Raw genomic sequence first — 26227 nt, forward strand, 5'->3', positions numbered from 1 at the left:
CAGCAAACTCTCTGTTTAAGTCCGATTTTTTCTTGATGAATGTTTGGAAGTCCTCAATTTTATTGAATGACCATACTTTCCCCTGCAATAATATAGTTAGTCTTGCTGGATAATTGATTCTTGGTTGTAGCCCCAGTTCTCTTGCTTTCCGGAATATTGTGTTCCATGCCTTCCGGTCCTTCAATGTAGATGCAGCCAGATCCTGTGTTATCCTAACTGTGGTTCCCTGATATCTGAATGACTTCTTTTTAGCAGCTTGTAATATTTTTTCCTTGGTCTGGTCGTTTTTTAATTTGGCTATAATATTCCTGGAAGTTGTCAGTTGTGGATTAAATGTAGGAGGTGATCTGTGGATCCTGTCAATTTCCACTTTTCCTTCTTGCTCAAGAATTTCTGGGCAATTTTCTCTGATAATTTCTTGTAAAATGCTATCTAAACTTTTTCTTTTATCATGATGTTCTGGTAAACCAATAATTCTTAAGTTATCTCTTCTAGCTCTGTTCTCCAGATCTTTGGTTGAATCAATGAGGTGTTTCATATTCTCAAATTTTTCATGTTTTTTATTTTGTTTAATATATTCTTGCTGCCTTGTGAAGTCATTTTCTTCTAGTTGTTGAGTTCTGTTTTTTAAAGACTGAATTTCATCCCTGGCTTTTTGGTCATCCTTCTCTTTCTGGTCTGATTTTCTTTGTAGATCATCTTTTGCCTTCTTGCTTCATTTTCAAGCTGGCCAATTCTGGCTTTTAATACTTTATTTTCTTGTTTTAGCTCTTTCCTTTTTCAAATTGTCTTCAGCCTCTCTTGATTGTTTTTTGAGCTCCTGAAGTTCTTGAATTAATTGAGTTTTAAATTCTTGAGTTAATTGAATTTTGAGATCTTCCAAAGCCTGTGTCCAGTTCACTGGAACTACTTCCTCTTCTTCTATTTCTGTTTCATTTGCTCTCTTTTCACTTCTTGAAAGAAGCTGTCAATTGTCATTTCTTTTCTCTTTTTCTGTTGCTTGCTCATGTTTTTTCCCCCTTCCTTGTTCTGCTAATTTGAGCAGATGTATTTAATGATCTTTGATGAAAGATCTTCCCCCCCAGGGGTAAGTTACTTTCTCTACCCTTGGAAGACTTATTGTCTGTCCAATTGTTGGGATTAAATCTGTAAGGATTGGATTAGTCTACCCTGAGGCTAAAACCTCAAAGCCTTGAGGGGAGGGAAAAACAAACAAACAAACAAACAAACAAACAAAAAAAGGTGGGGTGACAAGAAGGAGGGGGCGGTTTGCTGAACTGAGCTCTCCAGCAGTGGGGTCCCCCTGCGCTATCCACTGTGTTTGATCTGGTTTTCTTTCCTCTTGAAACCCTGCATTCTCTATCTCGGTATGAGGAAGCCAAGCTGTCTGCGCTCTGGGGTTTGGCTCTCTCTAAGCCACCATCTTCTGGGCGTTTTTGCTGTGTTTCTCTGGTTTTCTCCTCCAGTCACCTCTCCAGTGCCTGTGTTTGACTCTCTGAGTCAGGTGCCAGCAAGGCCCTCTCTCCAGATTGGTGAGCCCACAGGCCCTGAGATTTCCTGGGCAGCTGGAGACTCCGCACAGCACGTGGGGGAGGCGTCTTGAGATCCTGGGATTCCCCTTCTACGCCCTCAGTCCCAACAGTTCAAGTATTGAAGCCTTTTTCTTGGCGTACCTCTTTAGTTGTGCTGCAGTAGGGTTTCCTCTGCTCTTTCCCGTTCTTAGATTCGGTCCTCTTTCTTCTCGAAGCACATTGTTTTCTATCTCAGTGCGTAAGGGTGCAGAGGTTTTAAGATTCGCTCCCTCTACGCCGCCATCTTACCGGAACTCCTTGATATTATATAATCTCTATGTGACAAAAGGACACTTCATTCCTTCAGAACTGGTGTGGCTTTTTAAAGCTTTTTTTTTTTTTTTTTTTTTTTTTTTTTTTTAAAACAGCTTTAGGGAGCACAAGCAAAGAACTAATAAGGGCCGGTAAGAAATTGGTACTTCTCTCAAATTTCATAATCAGGGAATAATTTCTAGTAGGCTTCAATAAAATGCTGAAAATAATGTATCTGAAAGTTGGGAGCTTTCAAAATATTTAAACAAGAATGCAAAAGTAAAAAAAGTAGATAGAGAAAAGAAGTGACATCACAGGTTTTATTGTTGGAGAATGTCTGAACACTGTTCCCAGAAAATATAAGCAACCTCAAATTTTATTACATTATGGGTCCTGCCTACTGTCCTAAACATATGTATTAACAGATTGTCTCAATTAGCTGGATAACCTATTCAACTCCATATCAGAGTCTGGACAAAAAAAAATTTTCATTGATTACAATGAGAACAACAAATTAAAACTTTATAGTAATTATAAATCTTATTTAAACTGCTCTGCAAGGACCTGAATGCAATCAGTCCAATGTTATCTGCAAACAGGAACAACATGGTAAACTTTTCATTTATATATACTCTTTACTGGTACCCATCTTGACAATGGCAGATACCTTTTGAGTGTGTCTCCCAGTTTTATGCTACATTCATTATTTTCCCCTCTTTCTCAAATACCTTTCACTTGATACTTCAATATCCTCAAAACTGTTTTGCTCCAACATAGACCTCCCATGTGTATACTTATTCTGGCCCAGCTATTCTTTTTGAATTTGTTTTCTTTGTCATTTCTATGCCCCAATTAAGTACAATGGAGTCTAAGGCAATGCACTCATACGTTTTAACTACATTGTAATTGTTGTGGATAGTATAGTAATGTTAACAGGTCTTTTCCATGGTGGTAGTGGGGGGTTGAGGGGGAGGAATCCTCCGTTGTTCTTCCTAATTTCAGTATTATATGCTGGTGAGAAGACTTGGCTTTTAATTGGGTCTCATGCCTAGGTATCTGCAAACTAATTTTTCTTCCAATGTTTCTTACTGCAAAATAAGGTCTGCTGTTTCTTATGAAGCTATACTTATAATCTAGAACCTTTCTTATAAAATTTTGAAAATAACTTTATACCTAAACCAGTATTGGCCATGGCTGCCATTTTACTTAATATAACAAGGACATCATCAAGTGTTTGCTGACTAAGATGGTTTCTAGGCTTTATCTGTGTGTAGATTGCTATTACTCTCTCCTGTAGATATGACTCCTGGAATCTCAAGAATTAGAAGAGATTCCAGGTCATCAAAAAGGAGGTACCAGTTCTACCCTTTACCTCCATATCAACCTAGACAAATGCTAATTAAATTTCCAGAGCATGTTCTGTGGCAGAGTTTGTTCCCTAACCAACCTCTCATTTTTTGATATCAAGATTTTAGTTAGATTAATCAAATTAGAGTTTTTTTAATTGGTGCTAAATTCAACATCTGTTTGAACAAGCCACTGTATACAGAGAGGGGATTTGGAAACAATTCTCATATATATACCTAAGTAGTCATTTGCTGTTAAGACATTGTCATTCTCATTTTTTTGTAATGTTATTTGTTACTTGCCAATCTGGTATCTCTCCACTCTCTTTTCTTAAAGAATGTATTCAATAGGTATAGATGGGAGGCTTACTATAACATAATTAAGTAACAATTATCTTATGGTCTTAGTGCTTCCTTATGACTACGGCTTGTAGGTCACTAAAACGGGTAAAAGAGAAAAATATGAAAAGCATAAAGAAGCTGTAAAATATCAAAAAATGAACTATAAGCAATAAGATATCAAAGCAACATTTGACCAGAAAAAGAATGTGGGGTATGCTAACCATATTGCAAAAGCAGTAATTAACGGGCTGACAATTTACATACTGGAAACCATATAATGCTAAGCTACCTAGAGGAAGTTCTCAAGCATGCTGAGTGGATGACTTGTGGAAGGCTCATGGAAAGTCAGGATAAAGAGTCCTACAATATAAGAAAGCAGAGATGAATTGTTGATACACTATTGGCAGGACTACCCACATAAGATTACAAATCCTCATAAGTGCTAAAATGGGCTCTTAGGTTCTTATTCAGGTCCTTTGATCTATATAAAAAGATTCCCATTCAAAGGCCTAATAAATACAGAAATTGCCCTTGGCTAGTATCTGCAAAACAGTCTTCTGTATAATGTATAAGTCCAACTTTTATCCATTTTTCTCTTTTTCCTTCACCTTTTCTAACAGTGTTGCTGACCAGACATTGTCTACTTGTGTTTTTCCTTTTCTCTGAATCCTCATGCTATCGATACTAATATAATACAGTAAATCAAGTTGTTTGTAGGTTGCTTTATTAATGTCTAGTGAGGTTTCCATATTTTGCTTACCTTTAAGGACCATGTATTTTATTTCTTATTTATGACTTCTTGGTACCTAGCAACCAAGAAGACATAATAAATGCCTAGAAAGAAAAGAATATTATCTTATTTTTATATTAAGCTAATTAAAAGTAATAGATTGCCACCATAGTGGTATTCTGGCTCCTCTTCAAAAATTGACAGCAATAGGGAGCTCCATTCAATTTTGAGACAGCTTTAAATATTAGTAATATTTCCCTCACATTGAACCCTAGTTAGACAAGCAAAACAACTTAATCTCTTCTCTGACAGCCAGTTAAATATCTGACAGGTTCTTGGGAAGTAAAGCAAAATGCGACCATAAAGATCATATGATCCAATCTTATTTTAAAAGACAAACCAAGGCCAAGAAGTACTAAATAACTTATCTACGGTCACGGAGGTGGTAAGAAATACAGCTAAGGGAACTCAGATGTTTTTTAAATTAAGTTTATTTAATTAATTGATTTCTGGTGTTTTTCCATGGTTGCATCATGATTCATGTTCTCTCTCCTCTCCTCCCACCCCTCTCCAAAAGCCAATGAGCAATTCCACTGGGTTTTACATATGTCATTGATCAAGACCTATTTCCATATTATTAATATTTGCACTAGAGTGATCGTTTTAGAGTCTATAACCCCAATCATATCCCCATCAAACCATGTGATCAGGAAAATGTTTTTCTTCTGTGTTTCTGCTCCCACAAATCTTTCTCTGGATGTGAATAATGTTTTTTCTCATAAGTCCCTCAGAGTTGTCTTGGATCATTGCATTGCTGCTAGGAGAGAAGTCCATTGCATTTGATTGTGCCACAGTGAATCAGTCCCTGTGTACAATGTTCTCCTGGTTCTGTTCTTTTCACTCTGCATCAATTCCTGGAGGTTATTCCAGGAATTCAGATGTTTTGACCCAAATCTAGTATTTTTCTACTATGTGTTGGTTGACTAGAATACTCTCAACATTCTAATGACCTCCTCTGGTTTCATTCCAGCTTGATTAATTCCTTTTCACAGATACTACATTATATTAAATTACATAATCAAGGAAAATGCAAAACTGAAACAGCAACAAAAGCAATGAAGAAATATATATGGGCAGCTGGGTAGCTTAGTGGATTAAGAGCTAGGCCTAGACATGGGAGATCCTGGATTCAAATCTGGCCTCAGACACACTTCCCAGCTGTATGACCCTAAGCAAGTCACTTAACCCCCATTGCCTACCCCTTACCACTTTTCTGCCTTGGAACCAATATATAGTATTCAAGCTTCCTATGCAAACTTCTCATGTCCTCAAAAAGCTTCTTTTTCTATAAATTTTTTAGGGGAAAGTCTTTCTGTGCCTTTCTATTATCCCAAGTTAATATTAGAACCATCCAATTAAACATTTGGTAGGTGTGAAAGAGGGAAGGGAAGAACAAAAAAGTAAAGCTAAACATATCTCCATGGACAAGAGTTCTTCACTAAACAAGGAAAGGATTATCACCAAAAATGAAATGGGTAACTTAAGTAACATAAAATTGAAAAGCTTTTGCTTGAACAAAGTAATGCAGCTAAAAATTAGAAGTAGTCATCTAGGGGAGAATTCTTTGTAGGAGATATCTCTGATAAAGGCACAATATCTAAGATATACAGGAAATTAATACATAAATAAAAACAGGAGTAATTAGCCAATATGTAAATAGTCCAAGTTTCAAGCACATAGCAGATGTTTAAAAATACTTATTTATGTCACACTTATCAGATTGGCTATTTGACATAAAAAGAAAATGACAAAACTTGGAGGGGATATGGGAAAACTGGGACACAAATGCATTGTTGGGAGAGTTGTGAACTGATACAATCATTCAGAAGAGCAATTTGGACCTATGCCCAAAAGGCTATAAAATAGTACATAGGCTTTGACTCAGCAATACCATTACTAGGTTTGTATTCCAAAGAGATAAAAAACAAAAACAAAAAGGGGAAGGACAAATATGTACAAAATGATTTAAAACAGCTTTTTTTAGAGGGGCAAAGATTTGGAAAGTGAAGGGATACCCATTAAGTGAGGAATGGCTGAGTAAGTTATATAGTATATAACTATAATGAAATACAATTGTGCTGTAAGAGATGACAAGTAAGAGGAGTTCAGGAACTACTAAAGCAGAGTAAAATAAGCAGAAACGGGAGAACATAGTATAGTTGCAGGAATACTTTACAATGAACAACTGTGAATAATATCTATTCTCAGCAATACAATGACCTAAAACTATCCCAAAGAACTCATAATAAAAAATGCCATCACTTCACAAGGAAAAAAAAAAAAAACAAAAACCTGAGTCTGAATCCAGACCAAAGCAAACTTTTTTCATTTTCTCAAATTTTTTTTCTATTTGGATTTCCTTCAACAAAAGGATTAATGTTGAAAAATATTTTACAAGGTCATACATATAAAATCTATATGAGATGGTCATCTCAACAGAGGTAGGGGGAGAAAAGAAGAGAGAGAATTTGAGATTCAATCTTTGAAAAATGTTGGAAACTGTTTACATGTAATTGGGGGGTGGGGGGGATTAAATAAATAAAAATACTTGTTGGTCGACAAAACCAAAGTACAGGAACAAACATTTTTCAATGCAAGATATCAGCAGCCAAATAAAAAGAAGTTCCTCCAAATCACAAACAAAAGAAATGCAAATCTGAACAACTCTTTAAGATTCTACTTCATATTCATAAGATTGGCAAGAATGACCAAAAGATAAAAATAATAAAAATTAGAAGGGGCTATAGGAAAAGACAAAATAATGCACAATTGATGGAGTTGTTTGTGAAATGGTTTAACCTTTCTGGGAAATAATTTGGATTTATACTAAAAGTAACTAAATTGAAAATGCCTTTTGATCTAAGGATGATACACAACCCAGGAAGTCAAAGACAAAAGGAAATGTCCCATATAAAAATATTTCTAGCAAAAAAGCAAACTTCTGTAAAAGCAAACTCAAAATAAAATGGATGCCTATTGACTGGAAAATGACTGAACAAAAAACTGGGGTACAGAAATGCAACAGAATATTATTGTGCCATAAGAAATGACAAATATGAAGAATTCAGAAAAACTTGCTAAGATTTGTGAGCACTGATGCAGAGCAAAATAATAAAAAAATTCACACAATCATCACAATAATTAAAGGGGGTTAGGGGACACAGTAAAAGACTTCTGAACTCTGATAAATGCATACTTCTTACCTACTGACAAAGATGACAGATAACCAGTGCAGAATGAGACATACATTTTTGGACATAGCCATTGTGTTAATTTGTTTTGCTTAATTGCACTTATTTATAACAAGGAAAGGTTGGATGGGAAGAGAAGGGTTAAGAAGTGGCACTCTAGGAAGTCACAATGGTGTTTAAAAAAACAAACCCAACAACATGAATATAACATTACATAACAAAACAAAACCATGTCTCCAAATCCTGATTTTAAGACTCTTGAAACTGGTTACCTCTAAAACAAAGACTGATTTATTAATCAAGCAGACTATTCGCTATATATAACAAGTTCTGTGTTTTCAAGTATAAGAAATTGTTTAAAAAAAAAAAAAAGACCACTGGATTTACCTCTAGGAGTAGAGGAAAAGGTAGCAGAAAGAAGAGTAGAGTCTAGGCACATTATTTTGTTTTATCCAGACTAATCCTTCCTTATCAAGACTGGACCATTGTAGGAGACAAGGAATCTGTGGAAGACTTTATATGGAAAGACAGGGTGAACAAAAAAGGGTCTCTCTTAGTTTTAGCTATAATAAGGACTGTTTGACCCCAGCCATCAGAATTGTATGCAACATCTTTTCAACTACATAGTGACTCTAACTAAACCCAGCCAGCCCAACACCCTCATCTGCAATAAAATGACTCTACGTTGTGTTGCATCAGGCAATCTATTTAACAATAACAACAAAAAAGGACAGCTATAATTGGGAATCACTGAACGTCTCTTTGGATCCAGCCAGTGATATAACGTGTGATGGTTTTGAAGGGTCTTTATTTGGGCTGCTGCTAGAAAAGTGATTTTATTCCTATTTAATAGCAGTTCTTTCCTGCTACCACCCAGTAGTTCTCTTTGTACTGGTGTCAATATTAATTCTCAGGTCCTCCACAAACTATAATCCCACAAATGTTTCTTAACAAAGATGTAGAAATATTAAAATTCTTCATAATCTGTTTTTAGGACAAATAGGTTTTTTCCACTTTGGAAGGAATATGACAGTGTTTGAAATACATGATTCTAAAGTTCTGAACTGATGACATATTAGTACCAATTTGACTCTGGAAGATGTTAGTAATTTAGTGATTTAATTCATCAAACACTTTCAGTATCTAAGATTAATTTTTTTGGAAATTTAGGACATATTACTTTTCATTTAAATTAAAAATATTATCTGTAAAACACTAAGTACTTACCCTTCTAACCTAACATCCGGTAAAGTTCTGTTGAGTGCAATCATTTCACTTGCCATTAAATTGAACTGATTTATTTTAAACATCTCTTTCATCTTTTCTTGATCCTCTTTAGGAATGACGACAGGTTTTCCCATTTCTCCAGGGCCTTCATGTGGTTTTTGTACTGGTTCTAGAACTAAGAATAAGGAAGCAATTTAACTAAGAAATTATTAATTTCATAAAAATTAACCAATCTAATTTTTTGTTTTACAAAATTAGATTTCCAAACTATCTAATTATAACTGCTCAACATGACCAAAATGACTCCCCAAAAAACCACCTCCTTTTTAAAAAATTAGATTCCAAATACTGCCAGTGATGGAGGGGGATAAATGACAATTCAAATTATATACATATATATATACACACACACACACACACAAATATATATATGCATCTATATATCATACTGACCCCATAGAAAGATTCATTTAGCTCAGAAGTTCCTTAACCTTTAAAAAGAAGTATAAAATATTCAGCTTACCTCTTCTCTATAATTAAGAAGAATAAAAAAACTTCACTAAAAAAATGGAAAAAGGCAAGCAGGAATATATTCCAATATCACATAATATTCATTTAAGGGGAAAGAAAAAGTAATGAGAAGAGAATGAAAGGGGAAGAAAAGATAGGACAGAAGTTAGGAAAGAGGGAACATAGTATTGTGGTCCAAAAGAGTATATCAGAAGTACTGAATAAATTATGAGGTTAGTATGCAAGGTGGAAAGTATAATTTCCCTTTGAAATTCCAATTAGCTCCTTCAACAATTAACTATGAGGTGGAGCAATTTTAGTACTCTGTCAATGATATCAATTCCTTCACAGCAAGAATCATAGGCCAAGACTGCCAGAAAACACCATATAGAATATTTTCCACAAGATGGCTACAAGAATCTTTTTGTATATATAATAACATCTGGAGATATGGGTATAAATTCCAAATATCAATTTTTTTTCAAACTGCAAAAAGTAACCACATCTGCCAGGTGTGGTGACCTGCTTATTGTTCTTGATGCTGGGAAGGTTAAGATTGGTAGATAACAATATGTTTTCCTTAAGTCCAGTCACCAATATGGTGAGTCCCTGGGATCAGAGGACCACCAGGTTGCTAAAGGAAGGGTAAACAGACCCCTATGTCAAAAAATGTAGAGGAAAGCTTCTGTATGAATCAGTACTAAGATTCAACACTGATCAGTTGCTCCAATTTCAGTCAAGTCTAGTTAAGGAAATTTAGTTCTTCCCATTCCTCTAAAACAACAAAAGAATGCGAATTTTACTTCTTTATTTGGGTTTTGGTTTTATATGATTATTCTTTTATAAAAATGAGTAATATGATAATATTTTGAGTGATAATACATGTACAACCCAGACCAAACTATTTGCCAGCTCCGGGAGGAGGGAAGGAAGGGAGTGCAGGAGACAATTTAGATCCTATAACTTTGAAAAACTTATGTGGAAATTTATAATATATGATTGGTAGAATAAATACCTCCATAATAAAAATTTAAATAAATGAATAGAGAACCCCCTGCCCCCAACCCAATGACAACAAAATTGTTGTATGGGAAAGAGCCATGGACTTGGAAAGAAAAAGACCTAGGTCCTAGTTTAGATTTATCATAAATTCTTCAGGATTTTAAAACAAATCATTTAATTCAATTTAATAAACATTTCATTCAGCAGTTTCTGTAGTCTACAAGACCCTCTGCTAGGTACTGAGTTCACAAAAGTAAATTGATACTTTTTTTGCCTTCATGCAGCTTACAACTATTAGAAATTATAAGGGAATACTCAAAATCCAGAAAGTACTAAAAGAATACTTAAAGAAAATGAACACTTTTCAGGTAAGAGGAAAATGAATAGCTTTGTAGAGGAACCTGAAAATGAGCTTAAAATAAGAAAATATGGATGCTGGAAAGATGGCAGCTTAGACAGAGCAAATCTTAAAACCTCCTCACCCTTGCACACCAAGATGGAAAACAATGTGCTTTAAGAAGAAAGAGGACCAAATCTAAAAACGGGATGAAGCAGGAAAACCCTACTGCTGGACAGCTAAAGAGGTACGCCAAGAAAAAGGTTTAAATTCTTGAACTATCGGGTCTGAGGGTATAGAAGGGGAATCCCAGGACCCCTCCACCATGCTCTATGTGGAGTCTCCAGCTGCCCCTAAAATCTCGGGGAGAGCCTGGCCTGGAGAGAGGGCCTTGCTAGCTCCGGACTCTGAGAGTTGAACACAGGCACCAGGGAGGTGACTGGAGGAGAAAGCCAAAGAAACACAGCAAAAATGCTCAGAAGATGGCGGTTTAGATGGAACCAAACCTCAGACTGCTTGGCTTTATAAAACTGAGAGAACGCAATGCTTCAAGAGGAAAGAAAAGCAGGTCTAACAGCAGGACAAAGCAAGGGGACACTACTGCTGAACAGCTCAGTGAAAGCATTTCATTTTTTCCCCCTACTTCCCCCACCCCCCAAGTTTTCTCTTCAGGGCACATTAAGCAGTACAGATTAATCCAATTAATACAGGCTTACTTCCATCAATTGGACAGACAAAAAGTCTTCAGAGGGCAGGGAAACTCCAAAACTCCTCCCCATACACAACAGAGAAAGTAACTACAAACCTCCACTGCCAGCTAGGGGAAGATCTTTCATCAAAGCTCATTAAATCCATCTGCTTAAACTAGCAGAACAGAAAAGGAAAAAACATGAGTAAACAACAGAAAAAGAGAAAAGAAATGACAATTGACAGCTTCTTTTAAGGAAGTGAAAAGAGAGCAAATGAAATAGAAGAGGAAGAAGTTCTAGCGAATTGGGCACAGGCTTTGGAAGATCTCAAAATTCAATTAACTCAAGAACTTCGGGAACTCAAAAAAGCAATCAAGAGAGGCTGAAGACAATTTGAAAAGGGAAAAACATGAAAATAAAGTCTTTAGAGCCAGAATTGGCCAGCTTGAAAATGAAGCAAAGAAGGCAAAAGATGATCTACAAAGAAAATAAGACCAGAAGGAGAAGGATGATCAAAAAGCCAGGGATGAAATTCAGTCTTTAAAAAATAGAACTCAACAACTAGAAGCAAATGACTTCACAAGGCAGTAAGAATATGTAAAGCAAAATTTAAAAAATGAAAAATTTGAGAAAAATATGAAACACCTCATTGATTCAACCAAAGATCTGGAGAACAGAGCTAGAAGACAATTTAAGAATTATTGGTTTACCGGAACATTATGACAAAAGGAAAAGTTTAGACATCATCTTACAAGAAATTATCCAAGAAAACTGCCCTGACATTCTCGAACAAGAGGGAAAAGTGGAAATTGAAAGAATCGGCAGATCACTAACTACATTTAATCCACAACTGACAACTTACAGGAAAACTAGAGCCAAATTCAAAAACTACCAGACCAAGGAGAAAAATATTACAAGCTGCTAAAAAGAAGTAATTCAGATACCAGGGAACCACAGTTAGGATAACATACGATCTGGCTGGATCTACATTGAAGGACACGAAGACATGGAACTTAATATTCTGGAAAATAAGAAAACTGGGTCTACAACCAAGAATCAACTATCCAGTAAAACTGACTATATTTTTTGCAGGGGAAAGTATAGTCATTTAGTAAAATGGAAGATTTCCAAGCATTCATGACAGTCTGCGGCCCAAACACAGAACTAAAAAGAATCACCATAAGGTAATTAAGCGGCGGGATCTTTTTTTTAAGGGACCAAATAAGTTTAATCGATTTGTATCCCTAGAAGAAAAGATATTGGCAAATGTTAAAAATTGTTATTATCAAGAGGGTAAATAGAAGTTTACAAAGAGGGAACAGTGAGAAATTGTATAGGATGAAATCTCTCTCTCTCTCTCTCTCTCTCTCTCTCTCTCTCTCTCTTTCACAATGTGTGTGTGTGTGTGTGTGTGTGTGTGTGTGTGTGTGTGTATATATATGTATAAATATATACAAAACTAGAGGGTGGAAAACATACAAAATGTAGTAAATTTATATTCCATAAAGAAGTGCGTGGGGCTAACAGGCAAGAATAAAAATACACTGGAAGGGTAAAGAGGTTGAAGAGAGGAAATATTTAATACTTAAATGCATTGAAATCAACTTAAAGAAGGAAGAACAATCAGATCCAATGGGGCAGAGAATTAATTTGAGCCCCATAGAGGGTAGCCAAAGGACATTATAACTGAATGTGAAAGGGATGTGAATGTGAAAAATGGAAGCAAATAGCAGAGTGGATTAGAAACCAAAATCCTACCATACATTGTCTACAAGAAACACACATGAGACAGGCAGAAATACATAAGAGTAGAAATGAAAGGATGGAGCAAAATCTCTTGGGCTTCAACTGAGAAAAAGAAGGCAGGAATTGCAACCATGATTTCTGACAGAGCCAAAGTAAAAATGGTTAAAAGATATTAGGGAGGTAATTGCATCCTAATAAAAGGCAGTATAAACAATAAAGAAATATCAGTACTAAACATATATGCACCAAACGGTATAGCATCCAAATTTCTAAAGGTGAAGCTAGTGAAGCTCAAAGATGAAAAAGATAGCAAAACTATACTACTGGGCAGACCTCAACCTTCCCCTGCGAGATCTAGATAAGTCAAACCAAAAAATAAGAAAGAGAAAAGAGAGGTGAATAAAATCCTAGAAAAATTAAAGTTAATGAGATAAAATTAAAGTTGATGAGATATGGAGAAAAATAAGTAGGGACAAAAATGAAATCACCTTCTTTTCAGCAGCACATGGTACATTCACAAAGACTGACCATGTACTAGGGCATAGAAACATGGCAAAGAAATGCAAAAAAGCAGAAATAATAAATGCAACCTTATCAGATCATAATGCAAGTAAGAATACATGGAGAGGCAAACCAAAAACTAATTGGAAATTGGTACTTCTTACCAAAACCTATTGGATGCAGCCACAGCAGTTATGAGGGGAAAATTTATATCACTGAGTGCATATATGAACAAAATAGTGAGGGCAGAGATTAAAGAATTGAGCGTACAACTTAAAAAACTAGAAAATTAACAAATAAAAAACCCACAGATGAAAATTAGAAATACTAAAAATCAAAAGAGAAATGAATAAAAATCAAAAGTAAAAGAACTATTGAATTAGTAAATAAGATTAGAAGCTGGTATTTTGAAAAAAGATAAAATAGACAAAGTACTGGTAAAACTAATTAAAAAAAAGGAAAGAAGAAAACCAAATTAACAGTATAAAAGATGAAAAGGGAGATGTCACCTCTAATGATAAAGAAATAAGGCAATCATTAAAAATTATTTTGCTCAGTTATATGGCAATAAATATAGCAAAATAGGTGATATGGATGAATATTTACAAAAATATAAATTGCCTAGATTAACAGCAGGAGAAATAGAATACATAAATAATCCCATATGAGAAAAAGAAATTGAACAAGCCATCAAAGAACTCCGTAAGAAAAAATTACCCGGACCTGATGGATTCACAATGAATTCTATTAAAAATTCAAAGAACAAGTAATCCCAATACTATAAAATTATTTGACATAATAAGCTAAGAAGGAGTCCTACCAAATTCCTATTTTATGACACTAATAGGTACTGATTCCAAAGCCAGGCAGACCAAAAACAGAGAAAGAAAACTACAGATCAATCTCCCTAATGAACATAGATGCAAAAATCTTAAATAGAATACTAGCATAGAGACTCCAGCAAGTGATCAAGAGGGTTATCCATCATGATCAGGGGGGATTTATACCAGGAATGCAAGGACAATTCAACATTAGGAAAACCATATCAACAAGCAAACCAACAAAAACCACATGATTATCTCAATAGATGCTGAAAAAGCCTTTGACAAAATGCAATACCCATTCCTACTGAAAACAATAGAAAGTTTAGGAATAGAAGGGCCTTTCCTAAAAATAATAAACAGTATGTATCTAAAACCATCAACAAACATCATCTGCAATGGGGATAATTTAGAAGCCTTCCCAATAAGATCAGGAGTGAAACAAGGATGTCCATTATCACCTCTATTATTTAACATTGTACTGGAAACACTAGCAGTAGCAATTAGAGAAGAAAAAGAAATTGAAGGTATTAAAATAGGCAATGAGGAAAAAAAGCTATCACTCTTTGCAGATGATAGGATGGTCTACTCAAAAAATCCTAGAGAATCAACTAAAAAGTTAGTGGGAAATAATCAACAACTTTAGCAAAGTTGCAGGATACAAAATAAATGCACATACATAAATCATCAGCATTTCTATATATTTCCAACACATCACAGCAGCAAGAGTTAGAAAGAGAAACACCATTTAAAATCACCCTAGACAATATAAAATACTTAGGAATCTATCTACCAAAATAAACACAGGAATTATACAAAACACTTTAAACACAATTAAAACTAGATCTAAACAATTGGAAAAACATTGATTGCTCATGGGTAGGATGAGCTAACATAATAAAAATGACCATTCTAACCAAATTAATTTACTTATTTAGTACCATACCTATCAAACTACCAAGAAACTTTTTTACAGAATTAGAAAAAACTATAACTAAGTTCATTTGGAAGAACAAAAGATCAAGAATATCAAAGGAAATAATGGAAAAAAGTGAAGGAAGGTGGCCTAGCACTACCAGATATTAAACTGTTCTATAAAGAAGTGGTCATCAAAACAATATGGTACTGGCTAAGAGACAGAAGGGAAGATCAGTGGAACAGACTTGGGGTAAGTGACATCAGCAAGACAGCCTATGATTAACCCAAAGAGCCCAACTTTTGGGACAAAAATCCACTATTTGACAAAAACTGCTGGGAAAATTGGAAAACAATATCAGACAGACTGGGCCTAGATCAACATCTCACACCCTAAACCAAGATAAACTCAGAATGGGTGAATGACTTGAATATAAAGAAAAAAACTATAAGAAAATTAGGCAAACACAGAATAGTATATTTGTCAGATCTCTTGGAAAGGAAAGATTTTAAAACCAAACAAGAGTTAGAAAAAATAACAAAATGTAAAATAAATAATTTTGAATACATTAAATTAAAAAGCTTTTGTGCAAACAAAAACAATGTAACTAAAATCAGAAGGGAAACAACAAACTGGGAAAAAATCTTTATAACAAAAAACTCTAACAAAGGTCTAAATTACTCAAATATACAAGGAGCTAAATCAATTGCACAAAAAAATCAAGCCATTCTCCAATCAATAAATGGGCAAGGGATATGTATAGGCAATTTTCAGATAAAGAAATCAAAACTATCAATAAGCACATGAGAAAGTGTTCTAAATTTCTAATAATTAGAGAAATGCAAATCAAAACAACTCTGAGGTATCACCTCACACCTAGCAGATTGGCTAAAATGAAAGAAGGGGAGAGCAATGAATGCTGGAAGGGGATGTGGCAAAATTGGGACATTAATGCATTGCTGGTGAAGTTGTGAACTGATCCAACCATTCTGGCTGGCAATTTGGAACTATGCCCAAAGAGTGCTAAAAGAATGCCTGCCCTTTGATCCTGCCATACCATTGCTGGGTTTGTACCCCAAAAAGATCATAGGGGAAAAGACATGTACAAAAATATTTGTAGCTGCACTCTTTGTGGTGGCAAAAAACTGGAAAATGAGGGTATGCCCTTTAATTGAGGAATGGCTGAACAAATTGTGGTATATGCTGGTGATGGAATACTATTGTTCTCAAAGGAATGATAAAACTGGAGGAACTGGAATGACCTCCAGGAATTGATGCAGAATGAAAGGAGCAGATCCAGAACATTGTACAGAGACTGGTACACTGTGGTAAAATTGAATCTAATGGACTTTTGTACTAGCAGCAATGCAAGGATTCAGGTCAATTCTGAGGGATTTATGGAAAAGAATGCTACCCACATTAAAAGGAAAAACTCCAGGAGTGAAACACAGAAAGAAAACAAGATAGTTCATGACCTCAACTTGTTTACACTCTTATGGAGGAAGACAGCATATAATGGGGCAGCTGAAAGAAATAGATGTGGTAGCTAATCTGGACATTCCTGAAAGAACTCATCAGTGGGAAAACAGAATAAAGAGTAAGCTGAGGCATTGTGGTATTGTTTACTTCTTTAATTAATTTAATTAATCAGTTTAGAATATTTTTCCATGGTTTCATGATTCATGTTTTTTCTTCCCTCCTGATCCTCCCTCCTCCCATAACCAATAAGCAATGAGTTTTACATGTATCATTGATCAAGACCTATTTCCGTATTATTTATATTTGCAGTAGAGTGATCGTTTTGAGCAGGGGTTGGCAATGCATGGCTCTCGAGCTATATCTGGCTCCTTTGAGGGGCAGATATGGCTCTTTCTTCAGGAGCCATAAAGTCAATTTTTTTTTCAGGCACTGTTACAGGAGCGCGCACTGTGAGCACTATAAGGCTCTCATGAAATTACATTTTTTAAAATGTGGCGTTTATGGCTCTCACAGCCAAAAACGTTGCCGACCACTGGTTTAGAATCTATATCCCCAGTCATATCCCCATCAAACCATGTGATCAAGCAAATGTTTTTCTTCAGTGTTTCTACTTGATAGTATTGTTTAGAGCAGTGATGGGCAAACTACAGCCCTTGGGCCAGATGTGACTCCCTGAAATGTTCTATCCTGTGCATGACATTATTCCTAATCTGAAAAATACAAAGGTACAATACAATAAAACCTAGAAAGAGTTGCCTTAGAAACAGACTGACAGATGAGCATTTCCTTTCCTTTTGCCCCCTCTTTAAAAAGTTTGCCAATCACTGGTTTAGAGAATCAGAACTATCTAGATTTGGCTTTTCCCACTCCAAACAGGGAAGATTTGTATCTTGTTAAGACCTCTGGGATGATTTAGAAGAAAGACACTTGCATTGTAGAGAAATAATTTGGATAAGGGTAAATATCTGTTTACTTTATTAAACCAAATATGAGCTACATTTTGGGGTTATAGTTTTCCTCTCAAGGCTGGTCTATACAAAAGCAGTGTTGTTTTTATGTTCTTGGTTTAAAAAAATTCTTTTTTAAGTTTTATTTTAGAGTGCAGCCTATATTCAAAGACTGTATTTTCAGAACAATATAGTAAATGATAATTCTTTAATCAGTATAGAATAAGTTTCTGTAGAAGGCATTCCACATCAAAATTAATGGAATCTAGTTTTTTCTATGTTAAATTACTAAGAGCCTATTGTCCTTTTTTATAGAAATGTTGAAAATATTTAATATTTATACTATCAGTCATACATGCTTTCAGGGCATAGTGTGGAAGCTTTCTAAGATTTATCTAAAGACTGATCACAATATTTCATGTTGGTTAAATGTTTGATGGGAGGATCTACAAGAGAATAATTGCACAGGATAAGAGACCTTAGATAACTTGGATTTACCCTGACTGAAGGAATATTCAACCATGACTACAGATCCTTTGAACTATTAAAATATTTATATTATGTGTACACATTAAATATTTATACATGAGAAGAACTGTGGGACCAGGGGATCAGGCCCCACTCCCTCCAAATTCCAAGATCAGGAATTTTAGAGATTTCCTTGGGAGTAGGGAACTGTTCCTGAGGCCAAGAATCCAAGTGATTGTGTGATAGGAGTGTTACAAAGATGAGGAAAGCCTAAAAGCTTTGAGAGAAGAGATACATAAGATTTTATGTATTACTTAATAGCCATATACTAACAATGTTAAAATTACTTATGAAGCACCAGCAACAAATTATCTTTACTGTTGCTGGTTTTCAACTTTTTATTGTGAAAAGGTTTTGTGAAAAAGAAGCAATGAATAAAAATTTTCAACCTTGGTGTTTGGGAGGGGATGGTTGAACCAGGGGAGTGGTTTGTTTTACTTTTGTGTTAATCCTTCTCCTCTTTTACAAATGAAGTCTATGGTTTTGTAAAAGATGTAGCTGTCCTTCACTTATTTTTTTTTTAATTTTTTAAACGTTTACTAATATTCATTTTAACATGGTTACATGATTCATGCTCCTAACTTTCCCCTTCACTCCCCACAGTTCCCCCACCCATGGCCGGCACATTTCCACTGGTTTTTATCATGTGTCATTGATCAAGACCAATTTCCAAATTGTTGATAGTTGCATTGGTGTGGTAGTTTCGAGTCTACATCCCCAATCATGTCCACCCTGACCCATGAGTTCAAGCAGTTGTTTTTCTTATATGTGTCCTCTCCTGCAGTCCTTCCTCTGAATGTGGGTAGTATCTTTACCATAAATCCCACAGAACTGTCCTGTGTCATTGCTTTCTGCTGGTACAGGAGTCCATTACATTCGATTTTACCACAGTATATCAGTCTCTGTGTACAATGTTCTTCTGGCTCTGCTCCTTTCACTCTGCATCAATTCCTGGAGGTCTTTCCAGTTCACATGGAACTCCACTACTTTATTATTCCTTTTAGCACAATAGTATTCCATCACCAGCATATACCACAATTTGTTCACCCATTCCCCAATTGAAGGACATACCCTCATTTTCCAGTTTTTTGCCACCACAAAAAGCACAGCTATAAATATTTTCGTACAACTCTGTTTGTTTATGATCTCTTTGGGGTACAAACCCAACAATGGTATGGCTGGATCAAAGGGCAGGCATTCTTTTATAGCCCTTTGAGCATAGTTCCAAATTGCCAGCCAGAATGGTTGGATCAGTTCACAACTCCACCAGCAATGTATTAATGTCCCAATTTTGCCACATCCCCTCCAACATTCATTACTCTCCCCTTCTTTCATTTTAGCCAATCTGCTAGGTGTGAGGTGATACCTCAGAGTTGTTTTGATTTGCATTTCTCTAATTATTAGAGATTTAGAACACTTTCTCATGTGCTTATTGATACTTTTGATTTCTTTACCTGAAAATTGTCTATTCATGTCTCTTGCCCATTTATCAATTGGGGAATGGCTTGATTTTTTATACAATTGATTAAACTCCTTGAATATTTGAGTAATTAGAACCCTGTCAGAGTTTTTTGTTATAAAGATTTTTTTCCCAATTTGTTGTTTCCCTTCTGATTTTGACTACATTGTTTTTGTTTGTACAAAAGCTTTTTAGCTTAATATAATCAAAACCATTTAATTTACATTTTGTAATTTTCTCTAACTCTTGCTTGGTTTTAAAATCTTTCCTTTCCCAGAGATCTGACAGGTATACTATTCTGTGTTCACTTAACTTATTTATAGTTTCCCTCTTAATATTCAAGTCATTCACCCATTCTGAATTTATCTTGGTGTAAGGTGTGAGGTGTTGATCTAAACCTAATTTCTCCCATATTGATTTCCATATTTCCCAGCAAACTTTGTCAAATAGTGGATTCATGTCCCAAAAGTTGGGCTCTTTGGGTTTATCATACACTGTCTTGCTGATGTCATTTACCCCAAGTCTATTCCACTGATCCTCCCTTCTGTCTCTTAGCCAGTACCATATTGTTTTGATGACTGCTACTTTATAGTATAGTTTAATATCTGGTACTGCTAGGCCCCCTTCCTTCACATTTTTCTTCATTATTTCTCTTGATATTCTTGATCTTTTGTTATTCCAAATGAAATTTGTTATAGTTTTTCGTAATTCAGTAAAGAAGTTTTTTGGTAATTTGATAGGTATGGCGCTAAATAGGTAAATTAATTTGGGTAGAATGGTCATTTTTATTATGTTAGCTTGTCCTACCCATGAGCAATCAATGGCTTTCCAATTGTTTAGATCCAGTTTTATTTGTTTGGAAAGTGTTTTGTAGTTGTTTTCATATAATTGCTGTGTTTTTTTTGGTAGATAGATTCCCAAGTATTTTATATTGTCTAGGGTAATTTTAAATGGTGTTTCTCTTTCTACCTCTTGCTGCTTTAAGGTGTTGGAAATATATAGAAATGCTGATGATTTATGTGCATTTATTTTTTATTCTGCAACTTTGCTAAAGTTGTTGATTATTTCTACAAGCTTCTTAGTTGATTCTCTAGGATTTTTTTTTTTTTTTTTACCCTTGTACTTCGGTGTATTGTCTCATAGGTGGAAGATTGGTAAGGGTGGGCAATGGGGGTCAAGTGACTTCCCCAGGGTCTCACAGCTGGGAAGTGGCTGAGGCCGGGTTTGAACCTAGGACCTCCTGTCTCTAGGCCTGGCTCTCACTCCACTGAGCTACCTAGCTGCCCCTTCTCTAGGATTTTTTAAGTAGACCATCATATCATCTGCAAAGAGTGATAGCTTAGTCTCCTCATTGACTATTTTGATACCTTCAATTTATTTTTCTTCTCCAATTGCTACTGCTAGTGTTTCTAGTACAATGTTGAATAGTAGAGGTGATAATGGGCATTCTTGTTTCACTCCTGATCTTACTGGGAAGGCTTCTAATTTATCCCCATTGCATATAATGCTTGTTGATGGTTTTAGGTATATACTGTTTATTATTTTTAGGAAAGGTCCTTCTATTCCGATACTTTTCAGTGTTTTCAATAGGAATGGATGCTGTATTTTGTCAAAGGCTTTTTCAACATCTATTGAGATGATCATGTGATTTTTGTTTGTTAGACTGTTGATATGGTCAATTATGTGGATGGTTTTCCTAATGTTGAACCAACCTTGCATTCCTGGTATAAATCCCACCTGATCATGGTGGATGATCTTCTTAATTACTTGCTGGAGTCTCTTTGCTAGTATTCTATTTAAGATTTTTGCATCTATGTTCATTAGGGAGATTGGTCTATAGTATTCTTTCTCTGTTTTTGATCTCCCTGGCTTTGGAATCAGAACCATATTTGTGTCATAAAAGGAATTTGGTAGGACTCCTTCTTTGCTTATCATATCAAATAATTTGTATGGTATTGGGATTAGTTGCTCTTTGAATGTCTGATAGAATTCACTTGTGAATCCATCAGGTCCTGGTGATTTTTTCTTAGGGAGTTCTTTGATGGCTTGTTCAATTTCTTTTTCTGATATGGGATTATTTATTTATACTATTTCTTCTGCTGTAAATATAGGCAATCTATATTTTTGTAAATATTCATCCATATCTCCTAAATTGCTATATTTGTTGCCATATAATTGGGCAAAATAGTTTTTAATGATTGCCTTAATTTCCCCTTCATTCGAGGTGAGGCCTCCCTTTTCATCTTTGATACTGTCAATTTAGTTTTCTTCTTTCCTTTTTTTTACTAGATTGACCAGTACTTTGTCTATTTTATCTGTTTTTTCAAAATACCAGCTTCTAGTCTTATTTATTAATTCAATAGTTCTTTTACTTTCAATTTTATTAATTTCTCCCTTAATTTTTAGTATTTCTAATTTAGTTTTCATCAGGGGATTTTTAATTTGCTAGCTTTCTAATTTTTTGAGTTGGATGCCCAATTCATTAATTTCTGCCCTCCCTAATTTGATAATATATGCACTCAAGGATATAAATTTACCCCCGAGTACTGCCTTGGCTGCATCCCACAGTGTGGTAGAATGCCTCATCGTTGTCATGCTCTTCAATGAAATTGTTGATTGTTTCTATGATTTCTTCTTTGACAAATTGGTTTTGGAGAATCATATTGTTTAATTTCTAATTAGTTTTGGATTTGCCTGTCCAGGTGCCCTTACTAATTATTATTTTTATTGCATTATGATCTGAGAAGGTTACATTTATTATTTCTGCTCTTTTGCATTTGTTTGCAATGTTTCTATGCCCTATTACATGGTCAATCTTTGTGAATGTACCATGTACAGGTAAAAAGAAGGTGTATTCCATTTTGTCCCTATTTATTTTTCTCCACATATCCATTAAATCTAATTTTTCTAGGACTTCATTCACCTCTCTTACCTCTTTTCTTATTTATTTTTTGGTTTGATTTATCTAGATCTGAAAGAAGAATATTTAGATCTCCCACTATTATGGTTTTACTATCTATTTCCTTCTTTAGCTCTGCCAGTTTCTCCTTTATGAATTTGGGTGCTATGCCACTTGGTGCATACATATTGAGCAGTGTTATTTCCTCATTGTTCATACTGCCTTTAACCTTCCCTGTCTTTTTTAATCATATCTATTTTTACTTTGGCTTTGTCAGAAATCATAATAGCCACTCCTGCCTTCTTTTTCTCATTTGATGTCCAAAAGATTTTGCTCAAGCCCTTAACCTTAAACTTGTGTATGTCCACCCTCCTCATATGTGTTTCTTGTAGACAACATATGGTAGGATTTTGGTTTCTGATCCACTCTGCTATTTGCTTCCATTTTATGAGCGAGTTCATCCCATTCACATTCAGAGTTATAATTATCAGTTGTGCATTCACTGACATTTTTGTATCCTACCCTAGTCCCACCCCTTCTTCTTACACTATTTTCTTTTAAACCAGTGGTTTGCTTTGAACTGGTATCCCTTATCCCCTCCTTTAACTTCCCTTTCTACCCCCTCCCTTGCTAGTCCCCTCTTTTTATTTTTAAAGGCCTAATGAATTCCCTCCCCCTTCTTCTCCCCTCCCTTTTATAACCTCCCCACTCCCCTGCTCCCCTTGGTTTATCTCTTCTGACTTTCTCAGTAGAGTTGGATAGTTTTTTATCCCAATGGATAATATAGCTACTCTTCCCTCTCCGGGATGATTACACTGAGAGTAAGGTTTAAATATTACCTCTTAATGCTCTCTTCCTCTCCTTCTTATAATAGTATTTGTCCCCTCCCCTTCCCATGCCCTCTTTGTGTGTAATAGAATATCCTATTTTTCTTATTCACTCAAGTTTCTCTTGGTGTCCCCTACTATTCATCCCCCTCTTTCCTACCCCCATGTCATCTTAGACCATTTAGTATTCCACCCTCTCCCTATGAATTATTCTTCTGATTGCTATAATAGTGAATACTATAATAGTGAATAGAGTTCACTACAGAGAATTATACATAGCATTTCTCCACATAGCAATACAGATAATTAGATCTTATTGGAGCCCTTAAATAGGCAAATTTTAAAAATTATGAGTTTTCTTTCTTTCCCCTGTTTCTTATTTACCTTTTCATGTTTCTCTTGATTTTTGTGGTTCGATATCAAACTTTCCGTTTAGTCCTGGTCTCTTCTGTGCTATTGGAAATCTTCAATTTTGTTGAATGCCCATACTTTCCCCTGGAAGTATATAGTCAGTTTTGATAGGTAGTTGATCCGTGGTTGAAGGCCCAGCTCTCTTGCCTTTCTGAATATCATATTCCAAGCCTTGTGGTCTTTTAGCATGGAGGCTGCCAGATCCTAGGTGATCCTGATTGGTGCTCCTTGATATTTGAATTGTCTCTTTCTGGCTTCTTGTAAGATTTTTTTCTTTTACTTGGAAACTCTTGAATTTGGCTATTATATTCCTGGGTGTTGTCCTTTCTGGGTCTAGTGTAGAGGGTGATCTATGGATCCTTTTAATGTCTATATTGCCCTCTTGTTGTAGAACTTCAGGGCAATTTTGCTGAATAATTTCTTTTAATATGGAGTCCAAGTTTATTAATTTCTGCTTTTTCAGGAAGACCAATGATTCTCAAATTGTCTCTTCTAGACTGGTTCTCTTGGTCTGTCACTTTCTCATTGAGATATTTCATGTTTCCTTCTATTTTATCAGTCTTTTGACTTTGTTTTATTTGTTCTTGCTGTCTTGAGAGATCATTGGCTTCTAATTGCTCAATTCTAGCCTTTAGGGACTGGTTTTCGGCTATAATCTTTTGGTTTTCCTTTTCAATCTGGTCGTTTCTGGTGTTCAATTTGTTTATCAGTTCATTTGATTTCTGAACCTCACTTTCCAATTGTGAAATTCTGCCTTTTAAACTGTTATTTTCTTGCCAGATCTCTTCCCTCTTTCTCATCATCTCAGATTTGAACTCTTCAATAGCTTGTGACCAGTTTTCATTATTTTGGGAAGGTCTGGATATGATTTCTTGTTTGTTCTCCTCTGTTGTCTGGATTTTCTCTGTGTAAAAGTTGTTGAGTGTTAGAGTTCTTCTTGATAATCTTTCTTTTCTGGGGTTCTCAATTTTGGCTTGCCATTGTTGTTAGCCCAGCACCTTCTCTGCTTTATCCTCACACTCAGGGTCTGTCTGCGCTTTCTAGGCTTCCAAGGTAAGGTCTCAGATCTCATTATTCTCAGGGTAGGGCCTCCTGGTCTTCCCTGGTCTGCCCCTCTGCCCGAGGCTCCTTCAGCAGTCTCAGGGTGCTGCTTCCATAGCTGTGTTTCTGTCTGCACAGGGTCCCCACTCGAGGTCCAAGCCTGCGCTCAAGATCCTTGTCTGTACCTAGGGCAATGTCTTCACCCATGCCAGCACTCAGGAAAGTCCGTGCGCGTTCTTTAGCCTCTTGGGGTCCTAAGTCTTGCTGCTCTCAGGAACAAGCCCTGGAGCTGCCAGTGACTTTAATGGGTGCCCCAAATCTGCTTTAACTCTTGTGGGCTGGCCTTGGCGCTGTGCATGGTGTGGGGGATGGGGGAGTGGCTTCTTCCTCTCACGTTTTAGTGACAGCTGTTTCACCCCTTTATAGCGTGGAAATGCCCAATTCTACGTACCTTCACTGCTGCACCCTGGTGTGGGGTCCCTTCATTCGTCTGGATTCATTTTTATGTCCTCTTGAGGAGTCCTGTATGCTTCGGTTAGGAGAGATCGAGCAGCTGCTCCTTACTCTGTTGCCATCTTAACCGGAAGTTGGCTTTCACTTATTAACATTGTTTTAGCCATGTTACTTCTGCCTTCCATGTGCATGTTTTGTGGTTGCATTGCTTTTGCTCTGTAATAAGTTCAAGCTATGAGAATGGGTGCTTTTTAGCAGGTTTATGGGAAGCCATTGTAGATTGTTAGCAGAGGAATGACATTTAAAACGATCTTTTTAGGAAAATAAATCTAGTGGCAACATGTTGAAGAGTTAAAATACGGGTTTTGGCAAAATGAGAGAGCAGCTTTTAATAATTTAAGTTTAATGAGAATATAATAGAGTTGTATATTAATATTATCCCTTTCAGCCAGAGGAAAGAAAAGTTCTAGTAGCTTTTAACAACAATTTAATTCCTTTTTACACATGTAAGAAAATTTATAGGGAAGAGGAGGCAAGAGGTAGGAAGACCAATTAAAATACTTTTTTTATAGTAGTTTAAGTATAAGGTAATAAGGGCTTAAACTGTAAAAGTAGCCAAGAAAATGTAAAAGAAGGGGATACAAGGATACAAGGGAGATTTTAGAAGCATGGATAGGAATTGGTGACTAATTTAATAAAGAATGTAAGGGAACTGTGAAAGACAAATTTTAAGCATATATGTTAAGATTATTAGCAATAGAAATGTAAGGATCCCCAGAGCAAGGCTGAGGGACTTATGAGAAAGAAAACTAGCCACACTCAGAGGAATAACTGTGGGAGGAGAAACACAGAAGAAAAACAACTGCTTGAACACATGTGCTGATTGGGATATTATTGGGGATATAGACAACTAAACAATAGCTCTACACCAACTATCAATTA

The 26227-nt window shown here is 35.7% G+C and overlaps 1 protein-coding gene across 2 annotated transcripts in view; it reads right to left on the reverse strand.

Annotated features, from left to right (window-relative positions):
- Window positions 1-26227, reverse strand: part of GALNT1 (polypeptide N-acetylgalactosaminyltransferase 1) — a 106650-nt gene that overhangs the window by 70264 nt on the left and 10159 nt on the right. The window contains exon 2 of one of the 2 annotated variants that reach the window (XM_044665054.1): window positions 8720-8888. In XM_044665054.1, coding sequence (XP_044520989.1) covers window positions 8720-8888 — 169 coding nt within the window. Of the gene's footprint in view, window positions 1-8719; window positions 8895-26227 lie in introns of both variants that reach the window. The other variant, XM_044665045.1, reaches the window with a different exon arrangement.

Source organism: Gracilinanus agilis, chromosome 1, assembly GCF_016433145.1.
Source record: "Gracilinanus agilis isolate LMUSP501 chromosome 1, AgileGrace, whole genome shotgun sequence".
Taxonomy (NCBI): domain Eukaryota; kingdom Metazoa; phylum Chordata; class Mammalia; order Didelphimorphia; family Didelphidae; genus Gracilinanus; species Gracilinanus agilis.